This window comes from Lissotriton vulgaris, chromosome 7 (assembly GCF_964263255.1).
Source record: "Lissotriton vulgaris chromosome 7, aLisVul1.2, whole genome shotgun sequence".
NCBI classification, from domain to species: domain Eukaryota; kingdom Metazoa; phylum Chordata; class Amphibia; order Caudata; family Salamandridae; genus Lissotriton; species Lissotriton vulgaris.
The window spans coordinates 96613141-96627874 of record NC_141695.1 but is presented as its reverse complement, the minus strand read 5'-3'; the positions used below and the strand labels follow the sequence as shown (position 1 = coordinate 96627874).

At 45.5% G+C, this 14734-nt stretch overlaps 1 protein-coding gene across 1 annotated transcript in view; it reads left to right on the top strand.

The window, feature by feature from the left end:
* LOC147700902 (uncharacterized) overlaps positions 1-14734 on the top strand; it is a 124105-nt gene that overhangs the window by 26449 nt on the left and 82922 nt on the right. The window contains exon 3 of the mRNA XM_086928537.1: positions 8556-8663. Coding sequence (XP_086784663.1) covers positions 8556-8663 — 108 coding nt within the window. The remainder of the gene's footprint in view (positions 1-8555; positions 8664-14734) is intronic.

Sequence of the window (14734 nt, the reverse complement as noted above, 5' to 3'; positions counted from 1 at the left end):
AACACCCAGGGCAACGATAGGGGCCACACAGAGGGTGAAGAGAAGCATCACAGCAGGGGGACAAAATCGGGCGCAAAAAGAGCAACTGCGATCTAAGATACATAATAATGAAAAAGGAAAGCGAAAAAAAATGGGAAAAACAGCCGGAAGAGCCCTGCCCTAGCACTTCCTAAGCGCTGACGGGCGCAGACGGGCAGGACTCTGGCGTGACTCAGGCGCAGTGAAGGCGTGACCGCTGCGCGTCACCGCTGCGCGCTAGAGAGAAGGTTTAATAAGGGCGGTCGGAGGAGGTCCGCAAGACTAGAGCGCTCGGTCCAGCGCCTCTAGAGCGGCGCATCCACACCCAAGATGGCGGCCAAGAACGAGCATCAGGCTGGGAGCCCACAGACCCGGACCCGCTAAGCAGCGGTGTAAATCACAATTATAGTGCAGGTAGGGGCCAGGAAAACCCTCTTAAAATCAGGGGTAAAATAAAATAAAAGAACACAAATGAAGAAAACGGGCGATTTAAAATGCTCAAAGCGCTGTCTGAGATAGCTTTCTGGCGTGCAAGTCAGCAGCACGCAGGTGTCCAGAGTGTAGTCCTAACTGACCCACTAAAAGAGCAGCCTTAATAAGGGCGGTCGGAGGAGGTCCGCAAGACTAGAGCGCTCGGTCCAGCGCCTCTAGAGCGGCGCATCCGCACCCAAGATGGCGGCCAAGAACGAGCATCAGGCTGGGAGCCCACAGACCCGGACCCGCTAAGCAGCGGTGTAAATCACAATTATAGCGCAGGTAGGGGCCAGGAAAACCCTCTTAAAATCAGGGGTAAAATAAAATAAAAGAACACAAATGAAGAAAACGGGCGATTTAAAATGCTCAAAGCGCTGTCTGAGATAGCGTTCTGGCGTGCAAGTCAGCAGCACGCAGGTGTCCAGAGTGTAGTCCAGTTTCTGCCAGTGCCTATAACTCAAGCTGTCAAAGATTGCTTTAAGTCACGGTTCATTCGTTCCACTACACTGTTTCCCTCGGGTCTGTACGGAGACGAAAATTTGACTTGGACCCCCAATGAAACCATAGCATCCTTATACGCCTTAGAGGCGAAAGCCAGACCCTGATCCGAATGGAAGGTACCACAGGCAAAAATCCCTACAAAGACTCACAAATCCTTAATGACAGTCTGTGAATCAGCGCTCCGATGGGGCCATACCCACACAAAGCGTGTGCATGAATCAACTGCTTTTAAGATGTACTTATATGCAGTATCAGAAGAAAAAGGACCGCAGTGATCTAAATAAACGCACCCCAGTGGTTTATTAGAAATGTACAACTGTGTCTGAGGCGGACGCGCAGCAGTTGAAGGTTTAATCTGCTGGCAAATGTCACATTGAAGGACATAATCGCGCGTCTGTTTGTACAGTCCCCGCCACCAGAACCTCTGTTGTAGCTGAGTTACCGTGGCTGAGACGCCCGCATGCGCAGACGCCACACCTTCATGAGCCGCTGTAATCAAAGAAGCTCTGCGATCCGAGTTGGGAATTAAACGTTTGCCAACATCAGGAATTTTTACATAAGGAACCTTCTCGGGACTTAAGTGGTATGTGTACTTCGAAGGGAACCCCGCAGGATATTTACATCCCTTCTCAGTGGCAGCAACAGCCGCCAAGATGTCATCATCTATCTTACTTTTGGACCTTGTGACTGCTGCAACTAAGTATTTAGATACTGCTGACTTCGCTGCTTCATCAGCAAGCAAATTACCGACAGCGTGAACTCCCACGCGCTGATGGCCAAGAGTATGAATCACAAACACGAGTGGCAACTTTTCTTTGAGTTCCGCACTCGGACCCAGATCATTTTATGTTTTATTGTGCTACCTTTGGAATCACGAAATTCATTCTGAATCCAAAAGAACAAGTTCTCATTGTAAGACCGGACACAGTAGTAAGAGTCACTTACGATCAAAGTCGTCACACTAGGATCCGCGTACTCCAATGCAAGCATCAGAGCACGAAGCTCTGCCAATTGTGCGGTGCAGTCCCCAAGCGTCTGCGTGTGCACAACACTGGACTTGAACTCATCGTTCACCATGGCACCGACCACAATGGCGCAAGCGGAAATGTATGCATGTTTAGAGCCATTCGCAACCTGCGCCGAACCATCAGTGTAAATGATGCAATGGAAATCCTCCAACGGCCGCATTGCTAAAGGAGCAGGATGAACAAATTCATACTGTAAGTACTCCTGCGACCGTAAAGTGGCGTAAAAAATAAACGTGACATCCTGGGATGACAAGGAAGCAGCCCATTGAATCCACCGAGGGTGCAAAGCTTTAGAATTAGGTACACTGGCTTTCGTAACTGCCTCCAAGGCAGGACACGGGGTAACAACCAACATGCGTTTTCCCTGTGACAGGACACGTTCCTTGAAAATTGTCATCTGTACAGCCGTCAAAACTTTCTCCACAGTGGAAAAGCGCATTTCAGCCAAAGTGTACAAGTGTGACTTGTAAGCCATAGGTACTGTATCTCCTTCATTAAAAGTTAGGTACGTGAAACCTACCGTCCCCGGGACAATTCTTATCACCAGGTTGGTCTGGTTATCACGAGTCTGTAAGTAATCAGAAGCGAGCAAATCAGCTTGCAAAGACTGCAGAATAGCTGAATGCTCAGGCAGCTAGCATGATTTGGAAAAAGATGGTTGTATCAAAGCATACAAAAGCTTGATACACTGGGCATATTCCGGAATGTATGTTCTTCCGAAATTCAAAAAGCCCAGTAAAGATTGTAATTTTTTCAGTGTTGTCGGAGAGCGCAACTGTGCGCATTTCTCCAGGAAGTGAGGAGCCAAGCCTTTTCCTTCATTGGTTAGTTCATAGCCCAGAAACAACACTGTGTACTCTGCAATGTGCGATTTTGCAAAATTAAACTTGTAACCCATGTTTGCAAAGTTACAAATAATACTGTTCACCCGACACAGATGCTCCCAAAGTTCGTCGTCCGTGAGATAGATATCATCCACATAGGAACAAGCATCTGGGTCGACCCTCTCCAACAGAGAGACAATGCGGGCGGAAAATACTCCAGGACTATTCTTATAGCCCATTGGGAGACGGCGAAACATTTTTTGGACACCGCCGCATGTGAAAGAAGTCCATTGGGAACTTAGACTGTCCAATGAATGGGCATAAAAACCATTGGAAATGTCAAGCGTGGTTTTGAACCACTTACGCACAAGACTATTTACAAGGGCAGAGCCGTGAGTATTCTGTACTGCACAGTTACGGCAATGCGAGTTTAAATGCCGGTAATACAAAACCAAACGGTAAGAGCCGTCCGGCTTGTTTACAGTAAAAAGGGGGTTATTCATTGGTGACACACACGTTTCAATTACACCTTGATATTCCAATTGTTCCAGGATCGCTGCGACTGAAGCTTTGGCTTCACGTCATATGGGATATTGAGGTTGAGGCTGCGGCTGAGACCGTAAAGGAATCTCGTGGTTTGGGGACAATTTATCCCAGCCACATTGATTGCGGTACACAGCCGGTGCAAGCACCAGAGCCCACTCTTCTGCAAAGTGCAGCGCTTCCACTCTCGAAACAGTATTCGCGAAACTGGGGAGGATTACCTCCTCCCCTCTTGGAGCTGCGAGCACAAAAGGTGGGGGCCAGTCAGCCTCCGAAAGCAAAATGTCATACGTAGACGAAAGATTTTCCCAAAATACCCCTTTAATGGTACGCTGTATGTCACCTTCAATCAACAGGACAATTTCAAAAAGTCTATCAGGGGGAGCAACTCTTGTATCAGCTGTTTCAATCACAACATAAGAGTCAGTCGCTGTCACCTTCAGTAGTGGACGGAGGGCCTCTCTCACTATGGTAATCTCCGCCGCGCTGTCCAGCAAGGTCAGAGCCCAAGTCAGATTCCAAAGCCGCGTTGTCACAATCTGGGGAATATCAATGCGCCGTTAAGGCTGCGACTTTCTTCTTGGCAAACTGCGGTCTCTGAGGCGTAGAGCCCTCCTGCTTGTCTGCACCGTTGTGCGGGCGGGGCTGACCACGTCCTTGCTGGCCACCCGGCCCCTGCCGCCCCCTCCACCACCGGTTGACGGAGCCGATGAGTCCTGAAAGGAACGAGGAGAGCGTTGGTCAGAAGCCTGAAAACGTTCAGGTGACTTAATCATTGCGCGGTCGCGCAAATCATAAACTCGTTCCGACTGCGCAGGCAACGGAGACGCAGGGCGCGAAACCTGTGTTTGTTGTTGCTGCTGTTGCTTACCCTGATTCTGTTTTTTAGGCCAATTTTGTTTCTTGGACTTGGGTTGAACGTCAGTTTCCGAAGCTTGTCCCTGGGGCTGCTTCTTCTCCTTTGTAGAAAAAGGATTATTACCCTTACTATTGCGACCAACTGTTTTATAAGCCGCCACAATTATCCTCGCTAACTGTCGGGGTTTCTCGGCATTGGGAACCAGCGCCAAAGCGTTAGCCACCTGAAAGTTCACTGCATCCCCCTTGACATTCGCAAGGATCAGATCGCAAACCGCATCAAAGGAGCCACACAGGCGCATACCCAACTCAACAGCCGATTCTGGCCTGTGATCATCTTGAACACGTTTAAGGACCGTAGACAGATTGGATACAGACGGGGAGCCAAAGCACCTCAAATAGACAGCCGCAAAAGTCTTACCCCAGGTTTCACAGTCAACAAGTTCAGGGGCCAAATCTTTCGGCAAACTAAGTCTAAGAATCCGGTGTTTTTCACCAGGAGTCGTATTAGGAATCACCGCCTCCAGCTGGTCAAATTTCTCGGCAAGCCAAAAAGGAAAATCATCCTTATCTAGGGGCTTCTTGCCCATAACGGAATTTACCATGACAGGACTGATTTTCAAACCAGCCTGCCCTGCCGGAAGGGCTGCACCTCTGGGGGCACCCCCGTGAACATTACGACTCGTGTAATGCACAAGGGGTCTAATCACAGCAATGGCGACTACATGAAGTCGCCTAAGGTCCGCTAATTTACAAGTGACGTGATTAGGGTGAGGAGTAAATCCAGCCAAAGCGGGCCAATTTGTGCCCGGAATGGACAACGGGCCTAACCTCGGAGCGTTTAAAGAGTCAGGTAGGGCGCCACCAAACCAAACTCCATGCTGCCAAACATCAATAGGTACTTCTTGTGCTCTGTACGGAGCATATTCAGCAGGTACAGCTGACGCAGTGTACGAGTGGAACACACCAAAATTTGCGTCCACTGCCGGAAATGTCACCCACGAATAAAACAGTTTGTATGGGTAAGCATGTTCCGCACTCACCACCAGAACCACAGCCAAGCCTTCCAAAGGGACATCATAAGTCCGCAAATGATCACGCACCGCAATGCGACTATGCTGCGGGATGTCCACGGCTTGTGCCATGACTGCACAGGAACGTGAAAAAACAAAGATTACTTTGTAGCACAACTGGGTAGTAATTCAAGGAAACCATTTTAGATAGGTTCAAGCTTGAAAAGACCTATTTCAAAAATAGGTAGGTTTTTCCGACACCACCGTTTTCCGGAAACGGGAATGAAGGGGTTAAGGTTTGAATGATATACTACTCAAGTGTCATGATATAAGGCCAACAACGTATGGGCGCCATGTAGCAGGGTTTCCGTTGTCCCACAGAACTGTGCACAGAGATCTAGAACCTCGGTGAATTAGGGTGACCCAAAACTCACCTTAGTATCCAAAATCCCCTTACCGAACTAGCTACAGTGTCTCATTGGTCATAACAAACTCCCAATGACTTAGACAAACCAGAACATGAACTTGGGTTACCTCAGGTATCGTGGAACACATGAACACTCTTTCGCTATATAATCATTTCAAACCAGAACGGGGAGTAAAAGAAGACACGTGCAAGTTTGAAATATTTATTTTTCAACGCAAGGTTCTTAAACGCAGTATCTTATATAATACCAGAATACATATTATAAAAATCAGAGTTATCAGCATAGTCACTAACCCATAGTAAGCGAACGGTGATAGCATATTATAATGAAAAAATCAATAGAAATCTGTATCACCTATATTTCGCGCACCCTATTTAGCATACTATATTATATCTAGTGTGTTTTTGCATTCTCAGTAACTCTATCTTAAACCAGCGTAGAGCCCAATGTTGGCAGCAACTTTATTTGTGTTATGTCTAATGTGGTGCGAGGATCAGGCCTCTCAGCAACCTTGTGTTAGGTTATTCTTAGAGGGATCAGCTCTCAGTGTGCAGACAGTGTACCAAGTGTACCAAGCACAACTGATATCAGAGCAATAACATATTATTCTCAAATAAATATTTTTATATCCCCCCCCCTACTGTGAGACAGATTCTTCATAGCACTGGCTTAGAGGGCAGACGCTTGTGACTATTCCATTTGATTAAATGGACCTTGAGGCACCGTCTCCTCACGAAGCCTGCGGTCTGGATCAGTATGAAAGCCCATAGTGGATTGCAGAGAACCCTCATCATCTTCTGTTCATCCGCCTTGTGCTGCTTTAATGAGACTGGCTCTGCAATCCACAGGCCTGCCACAGTGCCAGTGACAGAGCAGGAGGGCCCCGCACAGGCATGCTTTGAAAAGGAATAGAAAATGGGTGTTCCAGCTACCTTGTTCTGTGAATTGCGGTCTTTTAAAATGCATCCTCTGCAGCCTCCAGAGTGTTGTCTTTGTCAAACACAGACGGCATTCACTAGATGGTTTGATAGCACGACTTTCCTTCCGCTTCAAACTGATGAAAACTGGCTACTTCTATTTCACACAGTGTACTTACAGGTTCTGTCCCCTGTACTCTGAAAAGGGAGCTCCAAAACCGGAAGTGGACAGGGGGAGGATGAGACATTTTGGAGACTATTGTCTAAAGAGAATTTGCCTCACAACTCAAAGCGCCTCATTTTCAAACTTAAGGAGACCCAATTGAGCAGGTGGGGGAGTAGAGTGGGTAGTACTGCCTCCTCACCTTTTAATATAAGCTTTTCTGTGTATCATTCTCCACTTACGGAACACTACCATTTCAACAACCACTTCCATTACCATTATCACCAATACCATAACGTCCACCATTACCACCGCCAGTGTTACCATCACCTCTATTGCCACATCATTTGTGCATGCTTTACAACACAAGAGCAGGGTCCATTGACTTTGCCTTGAATCTTTACTATTAGTTCTGCCTTCCCTCTCCCAGGCAGCTAAATCGTGTTTACCTCCAGGGGTGGTACTGTTGAGCAACTTTCGTGGTGTATTTTCAATCATAAAATTTCACTGAAATTCACAATTATATTTTATCACTCCGAAAAAGTTTAAATATATGTGATAAAATGCCCCAAAGAAGCTAAGATTACTTACCAAAATAGGTAAAACCACTTGAAATGTGGCAGGCAGGCTGGGTTGAATTCACTACACACATGTACCATAAACCTTTCACCATCATTTTCTGCACAAAATCATTTATCCAAATGTGGTCGGCCTATGTACTGATTTCTGGACAATATAGGGAGCTCGCATGGCCACTGTTACAGATAAAATGTCACTGCAGACTGACCTCAAATAAGGAATATGGAAATTCATTCATATTAAAAATTAGGTGGTATTGGTTCCGTTGAGCAGGATTCAATCGCCTTACACAGACGTCAATGAAGGAATATTAAACTGGGTCCTTGCTACGAGACAGTGTCCAAAGGAGATCTCCAGACTCACTCTCAGACTCAACAGCACCCAATGTAGGTAAAAAGGTGACTTCAGCTGACCTTCTTTCCCCTCCTTTGACCCTAACGGAGATGCTAAGCCTGGTGGCTGTAGGAGACAGCTGTTTGTGGCAAACAAAATACTTACCATACCTCCAAGAGCATCATTTAAGTCATGTGCCTCCCCTCGATCTCTTACTCTACCTTTCTGCCCACATGCAGAAATAACAATATAATTCTACGCTAAATTTAGAGGAGCTGATTGCAGAAATAGATACGGTGAAAAACACACAAAAGAAGAACAAGCGTGGGCGCGCAGCTCGCGTGGCTGCAGGGGGGAGGAAGGGGGCTGCGTGTTTCCCTTGTGAGAGTGATAATTGCAACCATATGTTGGTGCTCGCTCTCGCAAATGAATCGCCAGATGTGCACACGTTGTCATTCAAGGCAATGGAACGCGTGCACGTTTTTGGCTGAAAAGCAGAAGCGATGGCTCTAGGTCTTTTTGCCTCTGCAGCGGATGTTTGCTGCGTAGGCCTGCGTAGGCGAGACCTAATGATATAACATTGAGCAAAGAGGTTGGATTTTAGGAAAAGCAATTTTTCAATGTACAGTTTCTTTACACTTATGAAATACATGAGTGTAGACTACTTTTAAGAGACATTTGATGTGCAGAATTTAGCCTTCATTGCCAGCTGGGCAGATATGGGTAAGAGATAAAACAAGTGTGACTTATTGATGAGTGATCCATCTTCTCTGACTGTAGATCAGCTCTTCAGATCTTCGTTGTCTGAGCATGTAACCACAATGGTTGAAAATGTGCAGCTCCAGGGATCCTTAATGGAATATTTCCTCTTTGCAGCTCACCCACAAGGTCCCCGTTTCCACAGACCTCCCCCGTGGATGATCGTCTTGCTGATGGTCCTAACAGTCCTGCTATTCCTGAGTGTAGTGGGATCAGGCCTTTGGAGTAAGTGGATGATTTCGCAGAAATACATTGTGTACAAATCAAGGAGACTTTTGTTGCTGAATAAACAAATCTTCGTGGAAACATTCTCACGATTATCCAATTTAATTTTATTTATCAGGAGCAGAAGGTAAGGTTATGTGAAATCAGGTTCACAACTAGCTAGCCATCTCTGTCAGTACCAATGCATTATCAACCCATCCCATAAACTCAAAAAACACAAACACACACATGCATGCACACGCATCCATATGCACACGCAAGCATGTGTGATTTTTATTTAAAAAAATAGTCCCTGATGTGTCTTTTCCTATTTCTTTTAATATAAGCCTTTCAGTTGTGCCATGCATTCTTTTAATAATTTTATTTGCGATGGAGACAAGAATAAAGCACCAACTAACCAAACACTCAACCCACATGCAGCTCTAATGTTACAGTGTCACCTAAACACTTTATAAACACTTTATAACTTTGAAAAGAGACTGAAAATAAATGGCCATCTAAGTGGGCAGCTATAGTACTGGCAAAATAAACTCCCACTATTTAAACATAATATGAATATAACTAAAATGAAAAAGCACACTTTGAACCAGGTTTATCACTGAAGAGCAAGGCACTGTTTTGAGTTGAATTTCAATGACATGCACCTGCTTTCGCAGTCACTCAAAAAGAAAGGATCCAGTGTGTAAAGTCGGCCTCAAACACTGCTCCATGCTGTTTTGGGTGAAAGCAACATGTGAATGACAGCTTAAGGGACCAATGTATGCAACTTCCTGACCAAAAACCCGTGTATGTATATTATGTATGGATTGTTTGGAAAACAATAACCTAGTGAGAAAGCTAAAACTGTCTCAAAGGCCAGACCTAAAACAAACCAGCCTTGTCAAAACCAGTAAGTGTGGTATTGCTTGCCAGCTTTTTGGTCTTGTCACCGCTTTAATTGTTATGGTTTTTGTAAAACTAACTTTTCGTGGAAGGTGAAAGTCCCTCACCAATATAAAAACAACTGTAGCTAAAACAAAAATATGTTTGTCCTCGAAAAGCTGGTATTTCTGTAGAACTGCATGGCACTGAAGAGAACCACTTTGTGCACCGAAGTGCTATTTGTGAAAGAGCAGAATTCCATCACTCTCAGTGAAGTTAAATAATGGCTGAAATATGCTGGACCTTTGCCCTATATTATATGTTGTATTGTGAGACAGACAAATGGCGGCAGAAGAATTTCTGAAAGGCCCTGAAAATAAGTGTATTAAATGTGTGGCTCACTGGTTAGTGGCGGCAGACCCGGAAGCAGAGAACAGCCCGGACCAGGGTTCAATTCCTGACGAGGCAGGGTCGTGGACCAGGGTCAGCGGACTCGATAATTCTCGCCTCGGTGCCTACTCTAACAAGGGATCGCACTAGGCAACTCTGGGCATTAGCTTGCCTCATCTCTACAACGGCCCCCCACATTCGCCGGGGATGCCTGGTTTCACCTTGGAGATACCCAGTAGGGACCATCTCACAGGGATAGCCAGGACGGGTTCCCCAGCGGTCTACAGCGCCACGACGCCGCAGGGCAGCAGTGCGCTTTACAAGACACATACATATGTAAACTTTTAGTAAAATAAAAAATGACAGACTTGAAAACAATAATGCACAAATGCATGCATAAATAAAGAGCCATCTTCATCTATTGTTTATTCAGCAGTCATTCACATCTTGAACCCACCCACCATAGTGTACCACAGGGGGCAAGGGGTGATCTTGATTCGGTCATAAGCTCTCTTGCACTGCAAATGATGTTATTTTGCTTGATCACATGTGCGCTTCTGCCTAAAAAGGATTGCACTTTGGTGCCACAGCAGGCGAGCCTATACTTTACTGCACCAATACTTTTTTTCTTTACATTTCTTATCTATTTTTACATTTATGTAGTCTCCTTTAAGTGTTTAAAGTATTTATTCATGTCTGAGAGTTGCTGTACCTCAATCAATCAATCAGAGTACTTGTAGAGCGCGCTACTTACCCGTGAGTGTCTCAAGGCGTTGAGGGGAGGGGGGGTGCTGCTGCTGCTTGAAGAGCCAGGTCTTGAGATACCTGTTGTAAATACACCTGTCTGCTAGGAAGCACCCTTACTTTTCTTTAAAAATTATTTGCAATTGCTATTTTTTTGATTTTACAAACTGCCCCTCCTGTTTAGGCAGTGATATGTTAGATTTTTTACATCTTTAATTTTTGGGGAATATGCTTGCAATACAAAATAAAACAGATGTAACCATTTCACCTGTTTGTCTTGACCAGGCTTATTGCCTTTGCTAATCATTTTTTGAAATGCCTCAGGGAATCTCTTGTAGTATTTCCATATCAGAATAAGACCTTTCCATGCAATGTTTTAACAGAAGTCGCAGTGCTGTGAGACTCTAGGGCAGAGGTCTTCAAACCTTTTGATGCTGAGACCCCCCCTGTCAAAACTTTTTTGGTGTAAGGACCCCCTCCTGACAAAGATTTCTCGAACTTGGTACTCCTTATCATTGACAACTATTGACAACAATAAACGTCCCCAATTCCCATAGCAAATACTTTTTACAGTGGAAAAATAACATTAAACAGTGTTTAGCCAAGCAAAGGTCAGTAAGCGTGGGGGCGTGATCAGATTGTGGCTAAAAACAAAGGGCCGCTTTTATGAGGAATTGGCACAGGCAGCACCGCAAGTCTTCTTGCTGCGCTGCTCTATGCCAATGTAAAAGACTAGGAATGCACCATATTTATGAAATATGGTGCATTACTGTCCTTTGCCCCTGTGTTGGCGCACAAATTGTTGCCTAGCGCCAATGTTGGCAAGATAGTTTTTCTGTAGGAAGGGGTACCTTCCTCAACAAAAACAATCCCAAGCGGGGGGTTTCCTCTTTCTGTGTGAGCTGCAGAATGCAACACATATGAAAAGAGGAAAAAACGAGGAGAAATGCCTCATTGTGCCTGCTGTGGGGAGGCGTAAGGTTTTGGCACTGCCCCAGGTTGACATTTTTTTGTAAATCTGGGGCAGTGTCAAAATCCATGGTATTGAATGGGAACACACACCACAATACCCATGGAACGCCTACTTGACAGAGTAGGACAGCACAGTGACTTGCCCTGCCTTGCATTACTGCATATCTATGAGGTCAGGCAAAGCCACGCAGCATGACTTTGCATTGCCTCATAGATATGATTGAGATGCGTGTGCCGCCGGAGGGAAACAACCTTTATAATGCAGTCATTACATCACACTACATTTACAACGCAGTCATTACATCACAACATCCTTTACAACGCATGTCACTAGAGTGCATCCATTACATTGCATGTGACTGCAACGCATGACACTACAACGCATGTCACTACAACGCAGGCATTACATATCATGTCTTTATAACGCATAGTACCCCAACACTATCCAACACTTACCCTACTGTTGCACTCCCTGGAGTTAGAATAGTAATATTTACCCCTAAACTATCTAACACTTACCCTACTGGTGTAACTCCTGGAGTTAGAATAGTAATGTTTACCCCTACACTATCCAACACTTACCCTACTGTTGCACCCCCTGGAGTTAGAATAGTAATGTTTACCCCTACACTATCCAACACTTACCCTACTGTTGCACCCCCTGGAGTTAGAATAGTAATGTTTACCCCTACACTATCCAACACTTACCCTACTGGTGCACCCCCCGGAGTTAGAATAGTAATGTTTACCCCTACAATATCCAACACTTACCCTACTGTTGCACCCCCTCGAGTTAGAATTGTAATGTTTACCCCTACACTATCCAACACTTAACTCACTGTTGTACCCTCTGGAGTTAGAATAGTAATGTTTACCCCTACACTATCCAACACTTACCCTACTGGTGCACCCTCCGGGGTTAGAATAGTAATGTTTACCCCTACACTATCCAACACTTACCCTACTGTTGCACCCCCTGGAGTTAGAATAGTAATGTTTACCCCTACACTATCCAACACTTACCTTACTGGTGCACCCCCCGGAGTTAGAATAGTAATGTTTACCCTTACACTATCCAACACTTACCCTACTGTTGCACCCCCTGGAGTTAGAATAGTAATGTTTACCCCTACACTATCCAACACTTACCCTACTGGTGCACCCCCCGGAGTTAGAATAGTAATGTTTACCCTTACACTATCCAACACTTACCCTACTGTTGCACCCCCTGGAGTTAGAATAGTAATGTTTACCCCTACACTATCCAACACTTACCCTACTGTTGCCCCCCCTGGAGTTAGAATAGTAATGTTTACCCCTACACTATCCAACACTTACCCTACTGGTGCACCCCCCGGAGTTAGAATTGTAATTTTTACCCTTACACTATCCAACACTTACCCTACTGTTGCACCCCCTGGAGTCAGAATAGTAATGTTTACCCCTACACTATCCAACACTTACCCTACTGGTGCACCCTCCGGGGTTAGAATAGTAATGTTTACCCCTACACTATCCAACACTTACCCTACTGTTGCACCCCCTGGAGTTAGAATAGTAATGTTTACCCCTACACTATACAACACTTACCCTACTGGTGCACCCCCCGGAGTTAGAATAGTAATGTTTACCCTTACACTATCCAACACTTACCCTACTGTTGCACCCCCTGGAGTTAGAATAGTAATGTTTACCCCTACACTATCCAACACTTACCCTACTGGTGCACCCCCCGGAGTTAGAATAGTAATGTTTACCCTCACACTATCCAACTCTTACCCTACTGTTGCACCCCCTGGAGTTAGAATAGTAATGTTTACCCCTACACTATCCAACACTTACCCTACTGTTGCACCCCCTGGAGTTAGAATAGTAATGTTTCCCCCTACACTATCCAACACTTACCCTACTGGTGCACCCCCCGGAGTTAGAATTGTAATTTGTACCCCTACACTATCCAACACTTACCCTACTGAGGTAATTGGAATTTTTATGGTCAATTGTGTCCCCTAACGTAGACCCCAACGGCTCCATGTACGTGCTTCAAGTACATGTAATTTCCCTCCATGACCAGATATGAAGACGCAAATACATTTGCGTCCAACGTTAACATGTCCTCTTTCAGATCCACCATGAATGGGTCGATAATTCCGTTCCTAAGTATGCTTTGCCACCGTCTTTACATGGTGCACTTTCACGTTTTCCTGACTCTGTTGAGTTAGGCCCTGATTTCTGCCATCGAGCCCTTTCTGCCTTCTGCCTCAGAAAGCTACAGCCTGGATCTGCATCCATGACCCTTACCTTACTCCCTGCGCGGCGAGCGGTGCCCGGCTCGGCCTGCTTGCCTGCCAAGACAATTTAGCCTTCAAGTTATCTGCTCCGCTCCTCGAAAATACATTCCTGTCTAGTGATTTAGGTAAACATCTCCCCAGCTACAGAGCAAAGGGCCCGGCTTTTCTGTCTCCGTGCGAGAAATTCATTGCTCCCGTTACCATGGTAGGCCCATGGCCCCTCGCATTACACGTAGACACGTAGACACATATGCACGCACTAGCAGTCAGTATAGAATAGCCTCTACCCGACAGACCTTTCCTTCTAGATAAAACAGTTCTCCAAACACAAGATATCAGATATGATTTGGGTTTAGGTTGTTCTGACACGCCAGACTTCTGTCTCCCCTTATAGTGCTAAATGTCAAGTCCCCTTCACCCTCCAGTTCCACGTCAAGCACACGTCATGTTGCCTGCGCGCGCATCCAGCCATATATTTCTGCTGACACTGCAGGATTCCTCTATGAATCCACCCACTTGTGACACTTTCATGTGACGTTTCTAGCACACACCTCCGTGTACGCCCTCGTGCACGCCTTGTGTTACGCACATGTGTTCTTATCTCGTTTCTTTCAGCTGTTACGCCTTCTGTATCCTTCACCATTGTATGCATTTACTATATATATTGTGCACTGTTAATAAAGCATTGTCTATCCCTTCCTGAACCTTCGTGGTAAAGGAACACGATACCATGGTTCGAACCATTCCATTACATGGAATAAAACCCTTATAAACTCAGACTCCACGGACTCTGCCTCTCATTTGATTGAGCTA